The sequence below is a fragment of the Musa acuminata genome, chromosome BXJ2-9 (assembly GCF_036884655.1).
Source record: "Musa acuminata AAA Group cultivar baxijiao chromosome BXJ2-9, Cavendish_Baxijiao_AAA, whole genome shotgun sequence".
NCBI lineage: Eukaryota > Viridiplantae > Streptophyta > Magnoliopsida > Zingiberales > Musaceae > Musa > Musa acuminata.
This window is the reverse complement of record NC_088346.1, coordinates 13,289,281-13,314,017: the sequence shown is the minus strand read 5'-3', so window position 1 is coordinate 13,314,017 and position 24,737 is coordinate 13,289,281. Positions and strand designations below refer to the sequence as shown.

Genomic DNA, 24,737 nt, shown 5'->3' with positions numbered 1-24,737 from the left:
CTTTTTTTTAATTAGATCAGAATCAAATCGAAATTGTCGTTTTCGGTTCCAAGGGTGGAATTGAGTTGTTGATTTGGAGCTGTTAACATTGTGGAATCAATCCGAACGATGCTCATCCCTACAAGAGACAGTATCACTGAGCTGTTGATTTGGAGCTGTTAACATTGTGGAATCAATCCGAACGATGCTCATCCCTACTAGAGACAGTATCACTGAGCTGTTGATTTGGAGCTGTTAACATTGTGGAATCAATCCGAACGATGCTCATCCCTACTAGAGACAGTATCACTGAGCTGTTGATTTGGAGCTGTTAACATTGTGGAATCAATCCGAACGATGCTCATCACTACTTGAGACAGTATCACATGAGACAGTATCACATGGCGTATACTGTCCGGACAGATCGACTCGGTGAATACTGCCCTTATCATACCATATCAGAAAATATTGCAAACCTTATACGTAAAACAGTCGATAGTTTCGAGCTATTGAGAGTTACATAATTTGTTCGTTTTACAATGTTAGACTGACCCACACATTTCAAACATTACATCACGGGAAACAGATCGTCGCTACACATTGCAGGGATTTGACGTGATACACACAAATCCGAGAGCTTGACGAAAGGAACAAAAGAAAATAAATAATACACTCCTGGGATTTTGAACGAACAAATCCGGATTAGTAGAATGAATGGAATAAAAAAATGGAGCACAGCATTAGATGCAGCAGAATCATGTCAGGCTAAATAGATATCTTAAATGTGGTGCTTTTTGGCTGGAATTGTTAGAAGGTACTGCTGCTTTCACTGACCGAAACGGTGGAACTCTCTGATTTCACCATATGGGCACCGTTGTTGATATCCAATCCCTGAAGCCTTCCAAGAGGATGTTGCTGCATCACTTGGGGAAGGTCATTGGGGTGACTAATCATGTGTTGGTTTAAGAGACCAGGCTGCAAATGCTGGAACTGGGGCTGAAACTGGATTGCTTGAAGGTGGATCGGCTGTTGCTGTGGAAGTGTGAAGAACGATGAGCTATACGGTGCGCTATGCTGTCCAATGTTGCAAGATTCATCAGGTTTTGATACTTCACCCGTCGCAATCTTTAGTCTTTGGACTTCCTGCTTTAGTGCCTCACTCAGCGCTGCAAGAATGTAGAAGTGTTCATCATCAAGTATGAACTATTCTCAAAAACGTGCTAATAAATTGCATATGGTTCCTGATGTTGCTTTCATTCAACGCATCCAACTCAATTTCATCCAAGGAAACAAAGGAGAACTGCCCATTTTGACTGACATATCCTTGGTTTACTACAGAAGGCAATGTAAGTGACAAACTCTAGCAAGCACAAGTAGATACCTCTGCTATAACCATAGTATAAAGCTAACCATAGTGTGCTACAGTAGATATGACAACAAAGACAGTAATCATCTTTTCAGCTGCTGTGTAATAAAGACATGATAACTCTACCATTGCATTTAAGGCAAATAAATAATTGAAGTGCTCACCATCACGTAATTGTGCTTGTAGTTCCATTGCTTGTAACTGTAGCTTAAGCTCAGTGTTTTCTGCAGAGAGTCCAGCTGTGTCTCTCTGAAAAAAGAAAGCAACCGGGAAGGTTCACATTTACAACTAGCATCAGAATTAAATAACTCTCAAGGACAAAACGTGAGATCATCAGTAATGAAGCATATAATACATTCAGGAGTCACCGTAAATATATTAATGATAATTTTTAAAGTACAATTATGCATCATAATTTACAAGAATGTCATCAAAACAAGGATTTGATGTGATAAACTCCAACTCGAGATGAAAAGCATAAATTTAAACACCCTTAGTCTTTATAACTACCATAGCGTCAAACATCAAGGTGAAAGAATACAGCTGTGGCAGGGCAGAAAAGTGGTTCAGATATCTGACGGTCAGATTCAGGCATGATCTAATAGAATACCATCAAGTTTGATGGTTGTTTGAATTAAAAAATAACAGCTTATTTCCCTAAGATATGAACATAGAAAATCGACTTGCTACCAGACAGGACAGCTGGAACACATCATACCGCTAAGGACAAAAAAGTGGCAAGATGAAAAAGGTCATTGTCTACTAGTACAGATCTCAAAAGGGGAGAAAGAAACTTCTCACTCGACCAAAGGAAAATTAATTCATTCATCAATTACCACCAGAGTCTAATTTCTCTGAGACTTATAATGCTCCTTTATATAGGCTGAACATCTCTTTCTAAACCACAGTTGGGTACCTAGAGACAAATGAAGACAAAAAACTCTGATTAGTACAGACCTGAAGTAGAGTAAGTTGTGCAGAGAGAGTTGTAGCTTCAGTTTGGAGGGTCTTAACTTTCCTCTCAAGTTCTGATATATAATAAGCCTTTCTTTCTTTGGATCGAGCTGCAGATTGCCGATTAGCTAGAATTCTGCATAGATGGCATAGCAAATTACACAGAAATTTCCAAAACCATGCAACATAAAATTAAAGAATACCATGATTTACATGAGACGCTTCCCTGATGTTGACTAAAAAGTTGGAACTGAATAGTGTTACTGGTAAACTGATAACTTTAAGTGAATATTTTTTGGTAAAAAAGTTCATGTATGCGGTCGCAGAGATATCAAATGATCTAACTTAGAAGCAAGGTCTCAAATCTCAATCGTACTTGCCGATGTGCACTGGTATTTAACCGTCCAAGCAAGTGGCATTACCAAAACATATAGCTCAACACCGACACAGTACCGTTCGTTTTTATTTTGTATTTTTATATATAATTATACCGAGTAATACATGTTGGTATACATACAGCTATGAATGCCATTATTGTGCCAATTCAGTAGGTTATAAACTTGTATTAAACTGAGATTTAAAGACTTAGAAGACGAATTACGACTTGGATGCTTATTTGAATAATCTGACAATGCAGCATATATTATAATAATTTGAAAAGCAAAGCAAATGCTTCTTTCTAGAATCGATTATGCATGACTTTTCTTAATTTCTTGCCCTTACAATCATATCTGATGCAACTCTTATCTTAATTAATTCTAAATAAGCAAATATTATGTTATTAATTAAACATGCCCATATAGCAAGTACTTGAATGGGTAGATGCAGAAGAATATCTAATGAAAAAGGGCAGGCATAAAAAATTAGAGACAGCCAGTTGCAGTGGCAACACATTGCTCATTATTTTTCGCAAGGGACTACGTCAGAGGCATCCAGTAGTGGCAGCAAAATTTTGCTCATAATTTTTGCAAAGGACCACCCCTAAGTATGTATGTCCATTTTGTTTTGGTATGTGTTGCTGTCTTGCAATCATAATCAAAAAGGGAAAACAAAAGTAGGACAATGACAAAGTGGTCCACAACTTAATTTAGCTCTGCAAGAGCCACATCGATAAGAACATAATACAACACAGCTCTATCATTAATAAACTCTCAAGTTTATGTCAAAACAGCATGAATCAATGTCAAAATCACATGAGATTCCAACATTAACCGTTGCAAAGATAGGAAAAAGTTATCAAGTTTAAATCTGAAACACAAAAGAAGTGGAGTTACATATGGGTTAGATCTCATTCAATCCTAAAGGTTGTGTGCATCTGTTGAATCATATAGAACTGCACACACAAACAATCTGGGTTGCGAGAGAATATTGCCTGTACTAAACAACTCGATCCTGCAAGACATACGTTCTAGCAATAAATGTCGTTTGATTCTAGGAAACATGATCTTGGATGATCCAGTAATGGAGGATGCCTATAGTAAAGAACAAAGCTATATTCTAATAAAAATAGGTTGGGCCATTAGATCATCCACCTTTGTCAAAAGCCAACCATCCTATTAGCCAATAACTAGTACAATCTTTACGATGTAAAAGGAGTCTAATACCTCCAACACCTGTATTTTATTTCATTACTTTTATCAAACCAAATTAACTTTTGGTTAGCATCGCCCAGCCCACAATTGTGTTTCTTTTGACTTTTGGTCAAACTTTAAAAGATCATATAAACAGAAAGCAAAGAATCTAGGCTTAAGATGATCTATGCATCAGGTAAGAGGTATGCATGGCCATGCAATATCATTGACAACCGAGACCCAAATCGTGGGTTGGGTCAAAGAAAAACTGAACTTGTTAGTTCATTTCAATGACTTTTGGGTCAAAGAAAAATTAAATCAGATTACAAAGTACTCGTCTCAAATCTTGTCCAATTTGCTTTTAGGGTGCCTATTAAACATCGAACAAGGTCAATAACCAATCATAAACAGAACTTCTGGCATGGTGAACTACTACCTGAGCTCTCGAATCATTTCTAAGATCCCAAATTTTCATTTTTATGGTCAAATTGTAAGGAAGAATTTTCCATCACTCAAATGCTTGATTCACTTATCACCTTACAAACTGCACTTTTGCAGAGAAGGAACTGAGCACTTTCAAACACAATCCTACCTTACGCCTCACTGCAAATGCCAACTAAATATTCAAAAGTAATAGTTCTTTTCTTTGTAGTACTTCATAGAAGACAACATGATATCAATCGAATCAAGAATGCTGATGGAAGTTCAAAGAGTCAACAATTAAGGTCAAATTAAACCAAGCAAAATGCCAATAATACTGCAGAGGATTCACCTTTTGGCTCGCTTAGGGTCAATGACGGCCAGCTCCGCAAGCTGCTCCGGCGTCATCGCCTTCTTTGTTTCCATCACCTCTCCCGACAGCCCTTCCGTCCTCATCGTCGCCGAAGACGTCATTGACGACCCGTCCACCGAAACGCTATGTCGATGCCTGGGCTTCGCCTCCTCGGCGCACCCAGAGCTCTCCGCCGTCCGATCCGTGCAGTCCCCGCCGCCCTCCGACCCGGATCCGCTCGCCTCGAGCTTGCACCCGATCTTGTCGATGTCCATGAAAGTGCAGAAGAGGTCGTCCTCGGAGCCGATCTCGTCGACCGGAACGGCGCCGCGGAGGTCGAGGTCGTCCGGAAGGCGGAATGCGAGTTCAGATCTGGCCCGGCGGTGGTGGGGAACGGGGAACATGGATGGGGGAGCTCCGGCGGCCTCCGCCGGAAGCGGCGCCGGTGCTACCGGGGACTCATTGGAGGGGAGATTGCGGTGGTCGGGGATAGGGTTGGGAGAGGGTGGCGGATCGGGGCCCCTCGCTTGCATCTCCGGCTTCCTCTTCATCCCGCATTCCCATGAGCACGAACCAAAAGAAATGCTCCGATGATGGATGGAGAGAGAGAGAGAGAGAGAGAGAGGATTTGTCATTACGTGAGTTGCTAGAAACAAATCTTGTGGTTTTGGAAAGTGTTTTCTTGTTTCTCGAATTCGTTTTTGCTGCTTTCGAAACCAAATTTTAGAATCAAAGATGGGAAATATTTCCAGCAACATCTTACAAGGGCGGTGCGGCTTCCATCACCCGTGCAACCTTTCCGTGGTATGTGGTCAAAGAGATCGATCATTGAGAAAATGATTATGAAGTAATTAAAAAAAAAAATAAAATATATATATATATATATATATATGCATATATTATATCAATTACAAAAAGTTGTGTATGATAAAATTCATATATATTTTTTTTCTAAAAATATCATCTAACTTAATCAATAAATATTTTTATCTTTAATAATAATAATAAGGTCTTGAATATCATCTACACTAATTATTATTAAAAACAATAACTTGAAACAATTTTAATTTAATACTATTTTTACCGCACTCTTAGTAGAACAAATGCACGATATCATGTTGCGCGAAAGAATCAATGTGATGCACAAGACAAGTCAACAACAGATCTGAGACCTCAACCTCCATGACGCTTTGAGTTCTCCTGCCATCAAAGGGGAAACCCATGAGGACTGGGTGAGCGCATGAAGCTCACAACGGAGGAGTCATGGCTGATGCCGAAGCGGCCGGGAGTAGCAGCAGCTGGCGGCCTCGGCGTCGCGGCCACAGAAGGGCTTCCTGATCTCGACGCGTGCAGTAGTCTCGGGCCCACCGCCGACACCGCCTGGCTCCGATATCGCCTCTCGCCGCTCCTCCTCGGCCCCTTCTCCGCCCACTTGAGCTCTTGGAGCTTCACTCTGCTCGGGTATCGCCAGCAACACCATGCATGCCCTGCCCTCTTGATGTACCTGTCCAAGTTTACAGACAAAGACACGGGCTGAAGTAGATCATCTCCGTGAGCAAGATGCTGCAGTGTAGCTGAAGCATTACAGTAAAGATGAGAGGAGAGGAAGAAAGCAGCAGCACAAGGATCTCATTAGCTTGAATGCTTTAGGGTCATACTGATGAGATCTTCATGAGCTAAAGTTAGATAGTGTTGAAGCAATTCTACTTTAATTTTGATAAAAAAAATGAATTAATAATTTAATGGTCCAAATGATTGCAATATTAAATCATCCATTAAACCAAATAAGATGATCGAGTGGTCAATTAATTCATCAAAATTCAAACTTGAATAGAAAATTTTTGGAGTTTTCTTTCTCAAATCCAAACAGATTTATTAACCTTTGGCTGAATCTTCTTCCGAGGCACTCCACACATTTCCTTCCTTCAGACATGTCTCCCATCCCAATGCCGACACAGTCCCTGCAATACACTCTTCCACAAACCTGCAAAAAGCAAAAGGTCTCTGACACACGCTTCTGCCATTAAACATACGGAGGAGGAGAAGAAGAAGAACCTTATCCTTGTCAAACATGGCTATTTAGTTCTTTCCTCTACTAAATTAATTCATCTGGGAGAGTCGATGCTCAGCCATATCTACTCCAAATACAGAATCAGAAATTTGGAAGACATGATTAGAAATCTCAGTGCTTCTAGATTGCATGGCTTAGAATTCTAATTTGGACCTTTAATGGTTCAAATGACAGAAAAATAGTTATGATTTCAGTTTTTTTTTTCTCCTCAATGGGACCTTCTATAATCAATATATCGTCTCATTTATTGATTAATCTTTTATAGATGCAATGACAGTGATGCAAAAACAATTAAGAGAATATCATAATCTATTTTTTTATTTAAATCTTATCCAGACTATGCATTGAGAAAACCAAAGAAATCTGATTAAGATAAACTTATAAAGTTATTTTGATTTAAGTGAAGAAAAATCTGTCTTATCTCTAACAATATCATCACCTCAGTTCACTAGAGTCAGTGTTAAACAGCAAACTTATATATATATATATATATATATATATATATATATAATATGGAGGAATAAATGGAAGAAGTGCACGCAGAAGGACGCCATTAATCCTCACCAAGCACCGATGCCGGAACACGTAGATGTAGACGCTGCACAGAGTACAAATATTTGAGTGAGGAATGCCGGGGCGCCTTCTTCTCCCTGTCTCTCCTCCCACTGCACTCGCCATGCTCACTACACTAACAGCGTCAGCTTGACCGGTCCCAGCCATCACAGCAGCAGAGCTAATGCCGTTCCTCGTCATGAAGCTGCCACGCGCGAGGCGTTCCCGGCGCAGCTCATGCTCCGCCGCGCTGTCGCTGCCGCTCTTCGTTCCCCGCAGGCCCTTGGCGAAGTCGAGACTCGGCGACTTGGTCACCGCCGCCTTTGGTTCCTCGTGGATCGGCGACATGGTGGCTTGGAAGCTGGTGAGGTCCTTGAAACTGAGGTCGACGGAGTCGTCCGGTACTCCGAGGTAAAGATTCTCCAGCTCTTGCCTCGCCCTCGCGAGGGTCGTCTTGTCTCCCATAGAGAGAGGAGCTATGCGTGGAAGAAGCCATGGGGGGGGCGTAATAAGAAGTAGGAGGAGGCGAGGAAGACGACAAGGAAACTTGCTGATTCTTCCAAGTTCTACATGAATATATGTGAAGCGAAAGTTACGGAGACCGCGTTGCCGTCTAGTATTCTAATGTGTGTAGAAGATCATGTCATACATATGTATACGTTAGAGAAGCTTATTATTATTATTATTATTGGAGAAGCTTGGAAGTATCTTAGGGTGGAAATGATTGGATGACTCAGTTCATGAATCAATGAAAATGTTGTAGAAAGATACAATCTTGTCATCAATCCCGAAGTATTTCTGATGTTGATATTGCCAAGTGAATGAAAAGGTTATACAAAAAGCAGTCATAATATATAAATTTCGTAGATAATTTATTAATTGGTGCGACCCAAATTGACTAATCGATTCAGATCTAAATTTTAAAGAAAGTTTTTACGTGAAATTGCATGCAACTTCCGACGGGTCAACGACATTTTTCATTCAAGATTTCAGCCGGCCAGGCCTTAGTAAAATACAAGCTGTGTAGCTGTAATGGTTTTTGTTTGTTTATTTGATCCCATCCATGGAGGAGTAGGTGGTAGCTCCATAGGATCATTTTACTTACATATTTTTGAAAAGCAACATAGCTTCACTTTATATTTAATTAAGAAAATAATATCTTTATTTAAAAGATTAGGCAAGGCTCTATTAAAATGAAAATATCTAAATTGGTTAATATATTATTACACAAAGTGATAGATCAGTTTTTCAAGATCATATGTTATTTAATGTAAAAAAATTAGTAAGAAAAATAAAATAATATTCTTGTTAATCTTTTTGACATACTGTCTCTACATATTCTTTATTAAGGCAAAGTGATTAAAGACTCTCTCTGGTATAATTTTCATTTTATCGAGAGGGTGCAACTAGCCATTTTGTCCGCATGTATGCTTAAAATCTGAAGTGTTTAACACTGCATTATTTCTTTCCTCAAACAAGAAATGGAAACAAAGGAATCAATGGTTGATGCATTTGATCACGATAAATGAAATTTTCACTATGCAATCATACATCACTAGTAACAAACAGTATGGTATCCAACGGGTGTTGTTAAAATCCTGCATCACACGGTACCAAACTGAAGCATCATTAGCCATTTGCGGATGTTATGCTTCAAATTGCTTAAAGACAATAGAAGAACTACATTGCCAATCATATCCTGCAAATAATTTCATCAAGTAAACCTGAGACAAATGTTGAATCACTTACTGCAACTTTGGACAAATGCAAAATGATAATCAATTTTCAAACAAAAGATAAAATTGTTCATGTTCACATGTCAATCGGATGTTATTTGGACCAAACACCAGACTACCACCTGTGACCCAGGCGCAGAGAACTCATAAACGAGTCATCTGTCAAAATAGACAGCACTGCCCACAGTTTCCCATTATAGGATCCAATTGCAACACAGGTTCTACATCCTAACAATCATGGAAGAAATGAAAGAGATGCATCTTTATTTTAGATAAAACTTTGATTTGCTCCATATTAGAGCCGCAAGTTAATCGCAAGCTTCTGTTCCACACAGCAAGACAAAATTCACTTCTCTGGCTCAGGCTTTTCCAAAAACTGCTTCTTCAACCAATCAAAAGGCTGCAAAAATATTTTATAATCATTATCAAATAACAATTTTCATCAACAATAATAAAAAATATGTGAAAAAAATCCTTTTAGAAAAATATAAGTGAAGCAAGAACACAAAAAACACAACATGTCCGATATCTCACAAAGCAAAAACGATGAATGTCCTTGGGTCTAGCATGCTAGCAAATTTGTTCTTGTGTAGTATCCCTCCAAGGGTCCCACTTTAAATACTAGAGGCTCGATTGCAACACACGTTAAGTGAGAAATTTATAAAGATTGCCAAAAATAAAGAGTTACAAATCATAGGGGAATGCCACATGTTGACCCTTTTCTATACTCTAGATGTTGGAGCAAGCATCACATATTGGATTACCTTTTCCCAGTCACTTTTGGATCCCTAGTGTGTACTAGGCTGATAAGTTATTTAGTATAGTTTCTAAGTTGTTGCCCTAATGCTCATCACCAACACCCAAAAATCGAGAGAATATAGCATATACTCTGACAAAAAAATTAAACGACCTCTTCATCTTCATATTATCAGATAGTTTACACCTTAAGTATGTTTAAAAAGTAAGAAAATATGGAAATGGATACACGTAAATGATGGTCACACACTTATGTAACCCTGTTTAACAAGGATACAAGAATGAATTCAAGAAAAAATCTGACAAAATTTCAATTTTACCAGAAAGGCTCAGCAATAATGTCTCCAGTAAAACAAAAAGATCAAAGAATATGATTCAATTAAGGAAATCCAAGAAGTAGATGGAAATGAAAGTATTTGTTTTGGTCCCACAAATACTAAATAAGTGTTAAAAATATCTCTTAGTCCCTTGATGTCTAGTAAACTAACTTCTAACTGTGTAATCATTAGTTTAAACTGTAACTAGTCAATCAGATTGAACTATTGAAACCAATTCTGACAATGGATCAAAATTTTTGAAACCTGAAAGTGGATAATACCATATGATACTATTCAAAACTAGTGGAAGTTTTTACCAAATCCCAAAACTCAATGGCCCGCCAAATTTGATTAATTTTGACCAAAATAGATAAGCCCTGACTGTAATTTCAATCCCTGACGATGTGGGTGGGTTCAAATAGCTTACAAAACTATCTGCAGATGCCAGTTAGGTAAAACCTTACGACTGAGATACACTATGCTTGGATGGCTCAATGGGTTCCCTTAACAGGTTAGATTAGGTTTGAATCATGTTCTTGACTACACCAATTACTATCATTGCTGCAGTTAACCATATCGCAGCAACTGTTTTGAGGTGATCTTTCCAATTAGTACTTTGTTCCATTTGACCATGTTTCACCAGCAACTGAATCCAGGAAGACCACAATATAGATATGTTGGCATTCTCTATCCATGATTCCCTCAGAAGTATAATGCAGAAACCTCCAACAATCCTTTTCTATTTGAGTCCTACTATAGGAAACTAATTTCATGATCTTAGGATGACTCACGGGACAATAGTCATAGATTGAATGAGGGTTTGAAAGGAAGCATCCAACCGACCTAATGTACAAAGTACAAACTGAAGAAACTAACGACCTATAAAACAAGCAGCGGAATACTCTATGTTTAGGGATCAAATAAGTTCATGTTCTAATTCCAAGTGACCGAATCCATTTCTTCAATGCACATGTAAAGCTGGGCAAGCATACACAGACAAATGTTTGTCAGGAAGGTAAATCAGATGTCAGAAAAACACATCTATGCTTTTCCAACTATACATTGTAGATACAAGTTTAGCATTTTATCCCTTGAAGCAAAAGCCTCACCAGGCTACGGTTATACTGAACCTAAAATATCCACAGATTCATCATCCTTAACCAAAATTATTATAAACATTAATTGAGGAAATTTAAGAGAACAAGAATTTGAGTAAAACAACAAATCGCAATGTAATACTTCTTCGCAGTCTACAACGAATGCCAAATTAGAAACAACAAGCCATCAGCGAATGACCAAATCGTCAAATACCAAGATATCAAAGACGACAGAATCGCCATTAGACACGATCCCAAGGCACCGAGGCTTGATACAGGATCTGATTTTAATTGATACGAAAGGAGCGAAATCCGAAAAAAAATAATCAGAGGAGCAAATGTGACTTGGATCTACGATTTGTAATCGACAGGTGTGAATAGGGATTGATTAAGGGATCCGCGTTGTACCTGGATGAGCCAGAGGGCACCGGTGGCGGCGGCGACGCCCCAGGTGGCGGCAGCGGCGATGTCCGTCGACTGGGGGCGGAGGCGCGGCCGCAGGAACGTGAAAAGTCCCGACCCCGTCGCCATCTCCTCACGATCCCAAATCTAATCGGCGGAAGACGAGAAAGAAGGGCGACACGACTTTAGGGATGAATTGGGGATACAACTAGGAAGCATCATTTATATATTGGCCCCTTCGCTTGGGTATAATTACCGATAAATTCCTCACCATATTATATTTTTATATATAATCCCCTTATATTTATTAAATATGCAGTGTCAACAGAAAACAAATATTGAAGCAATTTGAAATCTTTTTTATCATAGCTAATTCCTAATTAAAATAAATATTTATATATTGAAGAAAAAAAATATAATCTGAAAAATAAAAATAAGTAATAATTTTTTTATAAATAGGGATTAATAATAATATTGAAAATACATGTTTTTAATGGACAAGGTTTCGATGCAATCAAATATCATGATGATGGTTAGAGGAATTTAAATGTCTTACTTTTTTTTATCTTTTTTCTGTTCTTTGTGTCAAATTATATATATATATATATATATATATATATATATATATATATATATCGAAATTAAATGATTTTTATACATATCTATTTAAATTTAAGATACATATATAGATTCATGTAAAATTTAAAAATCAGCATATATGTTATAACAATTAATCTTCATCAGTTAATTATCATCCTGAAACTCTAAATGATATTAGTAATATTTAAATTTGAAGTATGAGTAAATATCCATATTCCTTCCGGATCAAACTAACAATTTATGTCACATCCCATATTTATAAAAAAAAAAATTTAATATTTTATTATCAATAATTTACATAATAAACTTCCTCTTTTATTTTTTTAAATTTAAATCATTATCTTTATAATAATAAATATTTTATTAATTAAAATATTGATCACATCTTCTTGATAGGATAAGTCTCTTCCATCCAAACTTTAAATCTATTACAAAGTAGTAGATTACTCTGAAAATAAATATAAGATAAAATATATCAGCAACCACACATATGGATAGGAATGCCAAAAAAATCATAAAAATAATCTTCAATATTCATATAATATAAATAAATATCAATAATTTAATAAAATAATAATAATATATTGATTTATCATAAAACTTATGCACTAGAAAAACGATAATAATTTCTTACATAATAAATAAAATCATGTATCAATCACATACAACACATACATAATAACTAGATAACAAAGACATACATCACACCCGATGGTGCACTCTCCCTATAGCCGATAGAGAGACATATTCGATAGTATAGATTCCTCCCAATAGCGGATGAAGATAAATCCATATCGCACTTCCAACAGTGGATGGAGTGGTATCCCTCATCTGCTCAAGTGGGGACACGTTCCTCCCAACAGCAGATGGAGGTACCGTCTAACCATCACATATGATGGTCCGCTAATCCCCGAAGAGAATCGTCATACCTGCCCTCGGCAGGGATATATAAACATTCATGATCATTCATTTACACTCATCCATTCACTCACACATGTATCAAGAAATCAATATGATCAAATACTTGATGTAAATATGCTAGATTATGTTCATTGGTGGCTCTACACTATGATGGGCCCGTAGCTCCTTTCACATGTTGCACTTCTAATGTGAACTACCAGTCATATCTACTACATAATCGTATCAATATCATAAACTTAAGAAAATAAAGAATCAATAATTATTTTCAAATGACATCTTCACATAAAGCTTTTAAATTAATCAAATCATAAATGCATGAAACATTAATCTCTCAATAGTCCTCAGTCAACTAAAACTCTAATTAGAATAGCTCAATTGACTTAAACTAAACTCAATTCGATTCTGATATAATGGAACCAACCTCAAATCCTTATAAAACTAGTCTGGAATCACCTAGACTGGTCTAATCTAGATTTGATTGATCTTGATTAGATTAAGTAGGTTTGAACTAGTCAAGTTAATCTAGAACCACCCTAAATTGACTTTAATCGATCAAACCTGTTTGATTTAATCAATTAACGAGCTCAAACCAATAGAGAGAGAAGAAATTGGACTATGTCATATAGTACTAGCCCAAATCGAACCAACCCACCTAAGTCTTAGACGGGTCACATACGTTGCATATGTCTGTTCCAAGTAATAGGTTGAGTTGAAGTACAACGGGCTAGATAGAGGAGCAATGATATGTTTAATACCAACGATATGTTTAATACCAATTGAGCTAGATAGGTTGAGTTGATTTAGTTGGGCAGGCTTAACTTCATAGACTAAGCTAAGCCTTATTCAAGTTGAGCTAAGCCTTACCACTAAACTAGGTCATGCTTGGCTCACGAGTTGGTCGTACATAGACACATGAGTTGAGATCATATTTGACCATATGGATTGGGTCGTACCTAGCCGCATGAGTTGGGACATATATAGCCACACGGACTGGATCATACCTGGTCATATGGATTTGGTCGTACCTTGTCACATGGGTTGGCTCCTACCTGGCCACATGGGCTGGGTCATGCCTAGATACATGGGCTAGACTGTATATGACTACATGGGCTAGGTCGTACATGATCACATAGGCTGAGTCGATTTGGTATAATAGATTAACCTGACTCAAGTCAACCCCAATTAAACTCTACTTAAAATAATTAAAGAATGACTCAAATCCATTAATTAAAACTTTAAATTGAAGATCTTAAATTTAAAACTAATTACATTATATAAATTCACACATACTTCTAAAAAACATAGATATATATAATTAAATAAATTAAAACTATTATGCTAATCCAAAAATAAGAATTTTAATTGTAATCACATCAAATATTTAAGTTAGGAATTGATTTTCTTTCCTTACTCGTTATTATAATTTAAGGAAATCTTAATATACTTCTTTGTTGATATGAATTAAAGAAATAACTAGTAAGTATTTCAAATATGATGATATCATATTTGTTAGTATATTAAATTAAAATAATTTATATTAAATAAATATAAAAATTAAAATGAATCTCCTTTAATAGAGGCTCACCTCCTCCTATTTAAAGGGAGGGATTTCTCTCCTTCGTTCCTCACCTAGTCGAGCTTGACAGCGGGAGGAACGAGGAGTTACACATTGTTGACAAGAGGTAGGTTTCCCTACCTTTCTTAAATTTAAAAGTTTTAGCTTTTATTTTGATTCTTTAAATATTAAAAGTTTTATAGTTTGAAAAATATGTATCAATTCTTTAAATGTCAAAATTTTTACATTAAAGTAATTAGTTAAAGTTTTAATAATATTCTTTGACCCATGATTAAGGTTTTTATTGTAGAGTTAAATATGTTAAAAATATATTTGTTTTATATGATATTTTCTGTATTACAGTTTATCTTTAATCTTATCTGGATTAAAATCTTGTTAGATTAGAATATGTTATCTAAATTTTTTTTTGATATTCTTTGATCTGAAATTTAAAATATGTTATTCTGAATGATTTAAAATATAACTAGAATATGTTGAAATTTTATATGTGTTGAAAACATGATTTTTATTTGAATTTAGAAGGCTATTTCCTTGTATTAAAAACTTATCTCCCAATCCCTCTTTTAATGTCTTATGATTTCTAGTCAAATTTAGAATGTTATTTCCTTGTATTAAAGCTTTTCTCCTCATCTATCTTTTAATGCATTATTATGTTTTTATTTATATTGTTAATGGGTAGATGCTATGATATGAAATTGGATATTAATTGGAATGAAATTGCTCACAAGCCAAGCCCAACGGGTCAAGCCTTGACCCGTAGGCTACCCCATCCCAACCATTATGGGCGATCACATGCGACGCACATGACTAGTCCATGGGCCAGGGCTGAGCCAGTTTTGTGTAATGCATGCTCAATCATGTATAACGCACATGACCAGTAGATGGACTAGCTCAATCTAACCCAATATTATTGTTAAACTTGAGCCAAATATTGATTGAACTAAACTAGACTTGATTAGTCTAGATCAATTCAGGGTGATTCCGAATTGATTGACTTATTCAAGTTGGTTTAACCTAAATTGAACTTAATCTAGTCTAAATTATACTAGTCTAGGGTAGTTCCAAACCAGTTAAATAAGGATTAGAGATCAATTCAGTTAGGCTCTAGTAAATCGAGTTCAATTGAATCGATTAAACTAGAGTTCAAGTCAATTGAGGGCTAATTTATATTATTTGATATTGATGAAATTTGAAAGAGACGTTTTAAATATGTTATTTCATCCCGAAATGGAGATGACCAGTGTGAGATTATATTATTTTCCTGTCGATAGCAGGTAGGGCGATTCTCTTCGAGGATTAGCGGGCCGTCAAACGTGGCAGCTGGACGGTTCCTCCATCCGCTGTTGGAAGGAACGTGTCCCCACTTTGGCGGGTGTGGGACACCACTCCATCCGCTGTTGGGAGTGCAATATGAGTTTGCCTCCATCCGTTGTTGGGAGAACACAAACTCATCCCGTAGGATAAAGCCTCTTCATCCGCTGTTGGGGGAGTGCTCCTTCGGGTATTTGATATACGCCAATGGGATGATTAATTGAATTTTGATCATGTATACATTTTGAGTTGACTTTTGGGGTTCCTACTCAGCGTTGCTGATTTTTTTAAAAAAAAGTACCTTTCGCTTCTTTCATTTTAGAAGGGAAGACAAACACCTGAAGAACCTCAAAAAGGAGGATGTTAGAGGCGGGAGGTAATGTGGTAACATGGGAGCAGTTTAAAGATGCATTTTATGAGCAGTTCTTTCCTGATTCAGTTCGCTTTGAGAAACAACAAGAGTTCCTTAGCATCCACCAAGGAAATAGAACTGTAATGAAATATGATCATCATTTTACTAAGTTGGCTTAGTTCTCTCCACACATTGCTTTTAATGAAAGTCAAAGAGCTCGTCATTTTGAGATGGGACTTCGATCATCAATTAGAAAGTCTGTTGCAGTACTGATTTTACCAACATATGCTGAAGTGTTAAATCGAGCTTTGGTGGTAGAGAAATTGGATAATGAATTACAACAAGCAAAGGATCGAAAGTGACCTTTTAGTGCTACACCATTTACGTATGGGAGATCGCATTCTGGACCCTCAAAGAAAGGAAAAGGCAAACAGTTTGGGTATCAACAAGCAGGAGCTTCTAGCAATCAAGTTGTTATAAGATGTTATTTCTGTGGGAAGACAGATCATGTTTCTACCTCATGCCCCATGGGACAACGCGTATGTTTTTATTGTCAAGAACCGGGGCACATGTCGAAGGATTGCCCACGGAAGCAACATCAACGCTGAGCTCCACCCCAAACAACTGGACAACAATAGCTACGACCCAGAGAGGAAGGACATGCAAGAGTCTACGTCCTGACTCATCAAGATGCTGAAGCCTCGGGATCTATTATTAAAGGTATCATCACACTCTGTGGTATGCCAGCATATGTGCTTATTGATTCTAGTTCTACACATTCTTTTATATCACCCTATTTTGCTATGAAACTGCATAAGAATCGTAAGACAATGAATAATGCATTAATGGTAGTAACACCAGTTGAAAACTTTTTGATAGTTGATCAGATATATAGAAACTGTGTTATTACTATTGAAAGTCACGATTTGCTAGTATATCTTATTCTACTAGAATTTCAAGATTTCGATGCTATCTTGGGTATGGACTGACTTTCAGCATACCATGCAAGTATCGATTGTTTTCGGAAGACTGTTACTTTCTCACCTCCCGATCAACCACGTTTCAAGTTCATTGGGATTCAAGAAAAGTTCCCTTCTATTATTTCAGCTTTGAGTGCTACCCAACTATTACTCAAAGGATGTCAAGGATACTTGGCATTTATTTCTAGAGGAGAATCTAAGAAGCTAGTATTAAAGGACATCCCCATTGTATGGGATTTTTCAGATGTTTTTCCTGAAGATCTACTTGCACTACCACCAAATAGACAGATTGAATTTATAATCGATCTTCTACCTGGTACTGGACCTATTTCTAAACCTCAGTATAGAATAGCGCCAATTGAGTTGGAGGAGTTAAAGAAACAGATCCAAGAGCTTTTGGACAAGGGTTTTATTCGACCTAGTGTATCACCATGGGATGCCCCTATCCTATTTGTGAAGAAGAAAGATGGATCTATGCGACTATACATCGATTATAGATAGCTCAACCAAGTGACCATAAAGAATAAATATCCTCTTCCCCGAATAGATGACCTGTTTGATCAACTTCAAGGTACTCAAGTATACTCAAAGATTGATTTGAGATCTGGGTATCATCAACTGAAGATAAGGGAAGGAGACATACAGAAAACTGCCTTTAGAACAAGATATGGTCATTATGAATTCTTAGTAATGCCTTTTGGACTCACAAATGCATCAGCTGCCTTCATGGACCTCATGAATAGGGTGTTCCACCCTTATCTTGATAAATTTGTAATTGTGTTCATTGATGATATCTTAATCTACTCTAAAAGCATAGCAGAGCATGAACACCATCTAAAAACAGTTCTGGAAGTCTTAAGGCAAGAGAAACTATATGCCAAGTTAAGCAAGTGCAACTTCTGGCTCAATGAAATTTTGTTTCTCGGTCATGTAATTTCGAGTGCTGGTATATCTGTTGACCCTCACAAGATTGAAGCTATGATAAAATAGAAGCAGCCTTCTAATGTTTTAGAGATTAGAAGCTTCTTGGGTTTGATTGGATACTATAGAAGATTCGTAGAAGGCTTTTCAAAAATAGCAGCACCATTGACCAAGTTGACACAAAAGAATATAAAATTCATGTAGGATGATAAATGTCAACAAAGTTTTCAAGAATTGAAGAAGAAATTAACCAGTGCTCCTATCTTGGTGATTCCTTCGGGGGGAGAAGGTTTTGTAGTGCATAGTGATGCCTCACTACAAGGGCTTGGTTGCGTTCTAATACAAAACGAGAGGGTAGTTGCTTATGCATCGAGGCAATTAAAGCCTCGTGAAAAGAATTATCCTACTCATGACTTAGAGCTAGCAGCTATCATTTTTACACTGAAAATTTGGAGGCATTATCTCTATGAACAGACTTTCGAAATCTTCACAGATCATAAGAGTCTCAAATATATTTTCACACAGAAATATTTAAATATGAGACAGAGAAGGTGGTTGGACTTTCTAAAGGATTATGATTTTAATATCAACTACCATCCTGGGAAAGCTAATGTAGTTGCTGATGCCTTAAGCAGAAATATCTATAGTCTTATAGCCTATATGAATATTCAAAGGAATTCTATGATGACGAAGTTAGCAGACTTAAAACTTAAACTTTTATCGGAAACAAATAAAGGTTTTCTTGTGTGTTTGATGACACAATCATTTTTGGTGGAAAAGGTTAAAGAAGGTCAAAAGGAAGATACATATCTTCAAATGATATTTAAGGAAATAGCTCAAGGTTCTAGACCTGAATTCCTCCAAGCGGAAGATGGTTCTATTACATTCCATGATCGACTTTGTGTTCCCGAAAACCATCCAGTAAAGATGCAATTATTGGAGGAGGCACATAGATCAAAACTTAACATCCATCCCGGGACTACTAAGATGTATCGAGATTTACGCCAAAACTATTGGTGGCGTGGTATGAAGAGAGATATAGCAGAGTTTGTTTCTAAATGTCCGATATGTCAACACGTGAAGATAGAACATCGAGTACCTGCGGGAAAGTTACAAAGGATTTTGATTCCTGAATGGAAGTGTGAGCAAGTCACTATGGATTTTGTGACAGGATTACCCAAGACTGTGAAAGGATATGACGGAATTTGGGTAATAGTAGACAGACTTACTAAATCTGCTCACTTCCTTCCTATTAACAAGAAGTATTCATTGGATAAACTAGCAAGCTTATATATTAAGGAAATTATTTGATATCATGGGGTGTCAATTAGCATTATCTCAAATAGAGATCCAAGATTCACCTCTAAATTTTGGGGAAGTCTACAAAAATCTTTGGGCACGCAGTTAAAGTTTAGTACAATCTTTCACCCCCAAACTGATGGTCAATCTGAAAGGACAATACAAACTCTTGAAGATCTCTTAAGAGTGTGTGCTTTGGACTTTGGTGGGAGTTGGGATATGCACTTACATCTAATTGAGTTTTCTTATAATAATAGTTACCACTCTAGCATACACATAGCTCTATTTGAAGCTCTTTATGGAAGAAAGTGCAGATCATCTGTATATTGGGATGAGGTAAGAGAACGAAAGCTTTTAGGGCCTCAATTAATTCAAAAAGATGCTGATAATATATGAATTATACTCCAAGGATTATTAACAGCTCAAAGTCATCAGAAAAGTTATGCAGATCGAAGGCGAAGAGATCTAGAGTTCAAAGTTGGTGAGCACGTTTTCTTAAAAGTGTCGCCAACTAAAGGAGTTATAAGGTTTGGTCAAAGGGGTAAGTTAGCCCCAAGATTTATTGGCCCATTTGAGATCTTACAAAAGGTTGGGCCTATGGCATACAGATTGGCATTGCCTCCGGCTTTAGCTAGCATCCATGATGTATTCCACGTGTCAATGCTTCGAAGATATATCAGGGACCCATCACATGTCATATCTTACCAACCTCTACAACTATGAGATGATACCACTTTTAGAGAATAACCAACACAGATCTTGGAAAGAAAAGATATGCGAGAGCAGTATCCTCATATATTCTATTAAGGAAAGCGAAATTTGGGGACCAAATTTCCTATAGGAGGGGAGAAATGTAATCACATCAAATATTAAGTTAGGAATTGATTTTCTTTCCTTACTTGTTATTATAATGTAAGGAAATCTTAATCTAATTCCTTGTTTGTTGATATGAATTAAGGAAATAACTAGTAAGTATTTCAAATATGATGATATCATATTTGTTAGTATATTAAATGAAAATAATTTATATTAAATAAATATGAAAATTAAAATGAATCTCCCTTAATAGAGGCTCACCTCCTCCTATTTAAAGGGAGGGATTTCTCTCCTTCGTTCCTCACCTAGTCGAGCTTGACAACGGGAGGAACGAGGAGTTACACCTTGTTGACAAGAGGTAGGTTTCCCTACCTTTCTTAAATTTAAAAGTTTTAGCTTTTATTTTGATTCTTTAAATGTTGAAAGTTTTATAGTTTAAAAAATATGTATCAATTCTTTAAATGTCAAAATTTTTGTATTAAAGTAATTAATAAAGTTTTCATAATATTCTTTGACCCATGATTAAGGTTTTTATTGTAGAGTTAAATATGTTAAAAATATATTTATTTTATATGATATTTCCTGTATTACAGTTTATCTTTAATTTTATCTGGATTAAAATCTTGTTAGATTAGAATATGTTAACTAAAATCTTTTTTGATATTCTTTCATCTAAAATTTAAAATATATTATTCTGAATGATTTAAAATATGACTAGAATATGTTGAAATTTTATATGTGTTGAAAACATGATTTTTATTTGAATTTAGAAGGCTATTTCCTTGTATTAAAAACTTATCTCTCAATCCCTCTTTTAATGTCTTATGATTTCTAGTCAAATTTAGAATGTTATTTCCTTGTATTAAAGATTTTCTCCTCATCTATCTTTTAATGCATTATTATGTTTTTATTTATATTGTTAATGGGTATATGCTATGATATGAAATTGGATATTAATTGGAATGAAATTGCTCACAGGCCAAGCCCAACCCACGGGTCAGGCCTTGACCCGTAGGCTACCCCATCCCAACCATTATGGGCGGTCATATGCAACGCATATGACTAGTCCATGGGCCAGGGCAGGGCCAGTTTTGTGTAATGCATGCTCAATCATATATAACGCATATGACCAGTAGATGGACTGGCTCAATCTAACCCAATATTATTGTTGAACTTGAGCCAAATATTGATTGAACTAAACTAGACTTGATTAGTCTAGATCAATTCAGGGTGATTCCGAATTGATTGACTTATTCAAGTTAGTTTAACCTAAATTGAACTTAATCTAGTCTAAATTATACTAGTCTACGGTGGTTCCAGACCAGTTAAATAAGGATTAGAGATTAATTCATTTAGGCTCTAGTAAATCGAGTTCAATTGAATCGATTAAACTAGAGTTCAAGTCAATTGAGGGCTAATTTATATTATTTGATATTGATGATATTTGAAAGAGACGTTTTAAATATGTTATTTCATCTTGAAATGGACATGACCAGTGTGAGATTATATTATTTTCTTGCCGAGAGCAGGTAGGGCGATTCCCTTTGGGGATTAGCGGGCCGTCAGTGTCACATCATGGATTTTTTTTTTATATATATCTTTCCACACATTTAGGCCAAATAGATAAACATCACTTTATTCATCGTTCATAAATATTTATTACAATCCATTTATTCGTCGAGTCATAAATAGAAAAGTAAACATAGTGATGTTAACTTCAAAAATCATCAAGTGGCTCTACCTAGCGGTAGAGGAAGGTCCGCTCTTCACTGGAATCTGATTTAGTACTAGAGGGAGGCTGCTCTGAAAATCAAAAACAAAGAAAATTCAGGAACACTGAGTAGGAACCCCAAAAGTTAACTCAAAATGTATACATGATCAAAATTCAATCAATCATCCCATTGGCGTATATCAAATACCGAAGGAGCACTCCCCTAATAGCGGATGGAGAGGCTTTATCCTACGAGATGAGTTTGTGTTCTCCCAACAGCGGATGGAGGTAAACTTATATCGCACTCCCAAAAGTGGATGGAGTGGTGTCCCACACCCGCCAAAGTGGAGACACATTCCTCCTAACAGCGGATGGAGAAACTGTACAGCCATCATGTCTGACGGCCCGCTAATCCCCGAAGGGAATCGTCCTACCTGCTCTCGGCAGGAAAATAATATAATCTCACACTGGTCATGTCCATTTCGGGATGAAATAACATATTTAAAACGTCTCTTTCAAATATCATCAATATCAAATAATATAAATTAGCTCTCAATTGACTTGAACTCTAGTTTAATCGATTCAATTGAACTCCATTTACTAGAGCCTAACTGAACTGATCTCTAATCCTTATTTAACTGGTTGGAACCACCCTAGACTAGTATAATTTAGACTAGATTAAGTTCAATTTAGGTTAAACTAACTTGAATAAGTCAATCAATTCGGAATGAATTGATCTAGACTAATCAAGTCTAGTTTAGTTCAATCAATATTTGGGCTCAAGTTTAAAAATAATATTGGGCTAGATTGAGCCAGTTCATCTACTGGTCATGTGCATTATACATGATTGAGCATGCGTTACACAAAACTAGCCTAGCTCTGGCCCATGGACTAGTCATGTGCGTCGCATGTGATCGCCCATAATGGTTAGGCTGGGGTAGCCTACGGGCCAAGGCCTGACCCGTGGGTTGGGCCTAACCTGTGAGCAATTTCATTCCAATTAATATCAAATTTTATATCATAGCATATACCCATTAACAATATAAATAAAAACATAATAATGCATTAAAAGATAGATTAGGATAAAAGCTTTAATATAAAGAAATAACATTCTAAATTTGACTAGAAATCATAAGACATTAAAAGAGGGACTTAGAGATAAGTTTTAATACAAGGGAATAGCCTTCTAAATTCAAATAAAAATCATGTTTTCAACACATATAAAATTTTAACATATTCTAGTCATATTTTAAATCATTCAGAATAATATATTTTAAATTTCAGATCAAAGAATATTAAAAAGGATTTTAGATAACATATTCTAATCTAACAAGATTTTATTCCAGATAAGATTAAAGATAAACTGTAATATAGAAAATATCATATAAAACAAATATATTTTTAACATATTTAACTCTACAATAAAAACCTTAATCATGGGTCAAAGAATATTATGAAAACTTTAACTAATTACTTTAATGTAAAAATTTTGACATTTAAAGAATTGATACATATTTTTTAAATTATAAAACTTTCAACATTTAAAGAATCAAAATAAAAGCTAAAACTTTTAAATTTAAGAAAGGTAGGGAAACCTACCTCTTGTCAACAGGGTGTAACTCCTCGTTCCTCCCGCTGCTAGGCTCGACTAGGTGAGGAACGAAGGAGAGAAATCCCTCCCTTTAAATAGGAGGAGGTGAGCCTCTATTAAGAGAAATAAATTTTAATTTTCGTATTCATTTAATATAAATTATTTTTATTTAATATACTAACAAATATGATATCATCATATTTGGAATACTTACTAGTTATTTCCTTAATTCATATCAACAAACAAGGAAGTAGATTAAGATTTCCTTAAATTATAATAACAAGTAAGAAAAGAAAATCAATTCCTAACTTAAATATTTGATGTGATTACAATCAAACATGGCAGTTGGACAGTTCCTCCATCAGCTGTTGGGAGGAACGTGTCCCCACTTTGGCGGGTGTGGGACACTACTCCATTCGCTGTTAGGAGTGCGATATGAGTTTACCTCCATCCGCTGTTGGGCGAACACAAACTCATCCCGTAGGATAAAGCCTCTCCATCCGCTGTTGTGGGAGTGCTCCTTCGGGTATTTGATATACGTCAATGGGATGATTAATTGAATTTTGATCATGTATACATTTTGAGTTAACTTTTGGGGTTCCTACTCAGCGTTGTTGAATTTTTTTATTTTTTATTTTCAGAGCAGCCTCCCTCTAATACTAAATCGGATTCCAATGTAGAGCGGACCTTCCTCTACCGCTAGGTAGAGCCACTTGGATGATTCTTGAAGTTAACATCACTATGTTTACTTTTCTATTTATGATTCGATGAATAAATGGATTGTAATAAATGAATTATAATAAATATTTATGAATGATGAATATAGTGATGTTTATCTATTTGGCCTAAATATGTGGGAAGATATAAAAAAAAAATCTAGGATATGACATTAATAATTAAATCAATATAAAATCAAATAAATATAAATAAGAGATCAATATAAATCAAATAATCATTCTAACATCACAAAATAATTATCATTATTTACTAATCATTAAAATTTAAAATTAAAATATCATATCATAAACTTATAAAATCTCAATATTAAGATTTTAAAATATAAATCAAAACTAGTTAAAAAGAAAG

At 36.0% G+C, this 24,737-nt stretch overlaps 2 protein-coding genes across 2 annotated transcripts; both read right to left on the bottom strand.

Moving 5' to 3' along the window:
- Positions 1-456: 456 nt before the first annotated feature.
- Positions 457-5,263, bottom strand: LOC135623212 (transcription factor RF2b-like). Its single transcript, XM_065125926.1, has 4 exons — positions 4,643-5,263; positions 2,303-2,435; positions 1,510-1,594; positions 457-1,145 (listed from the first exon to the last, which is right to left on the bottom strand). The coding sequence occupies exons 1-4, from the start codon at positions 5,191-5,193 to the stop codon at positions 787-789; spliced, it is 1,128 nt and encodes a 375-aa protein (XP_064981998.1). The 5' UTR covers positions 5,194-5,263; the 3' UTR covers positions 457-786.
- Positions 5,264-5,745: 482 nt separating this feature from the next.
- Positions 5,746-7,730, bottom strand: LOC103973960 (extra-large guanine nucleotide-binding protein 2-like). The gene is made up of 3 exons (XM_009388666.3): positions 7,278-7,730; positions 6,523-6,626; positions 5,746-6,146 (listed from the first exon to the last, which is right to left on the bottom strand). The coding sequence occupies exons 1-3, from the start codon at positions 7,728-7,730 to the stop codon at positions 5,849-5,851; spliced, it is 855 nt and encodes a 284-aa protein (XP_009386941.2). The 3' UTR covers positions 5,746-5,848.
- Positions 7,731-24,737: the final 17,007 nt, after the last annotated feature.

Bases quoted from the DNA above. Each gene is read 5' to 3' on its own strand.
- LOC135623212 (XM_065125926.1), bottom strand. From the start codon at position 5,193: ATGAAGAGGAAGCCGGAGATGCAAGCGAGGGGCCCCGATCCGCCACCC. The intron at 2,436-4,642 runs GTGAATCCTCTG...CCATCTATGCAG, and splicing joins GACCCTAAGCGAGCCAAAAG to AATTCTAGCTAATCGGCAAT. The intron at 1,146-1,509 runs GTGAGCACTTCA...ACATTCTTGCAG, and splicing joins ACAAGCACAATTACGTGATG to CGCTGAGTGAGGCACTAAAG.
- LOC103973960 (XM_009388666.3), bottom strand. From the start codon at position 7,730: ATGGGAGACAAGACGACCCTCGCGAGGGCGAGGCAAGAGCTGGAGAAT. The intron at 6,627-7,277 runs GTGAGGATTAAT...TGCTTTTTGCAG, and splicing joins TGTTCCGGCATCGGTGCTTG to GTTTGTGGAAGAGTGTATTG. The intron at 6,147-6,522 runs GTTAATAAATCT...AAACTTGGACAG, and splicing joins GGAAGAAGATTCAGCCAAAG to GTACATCAAGAGGGCAGGGC.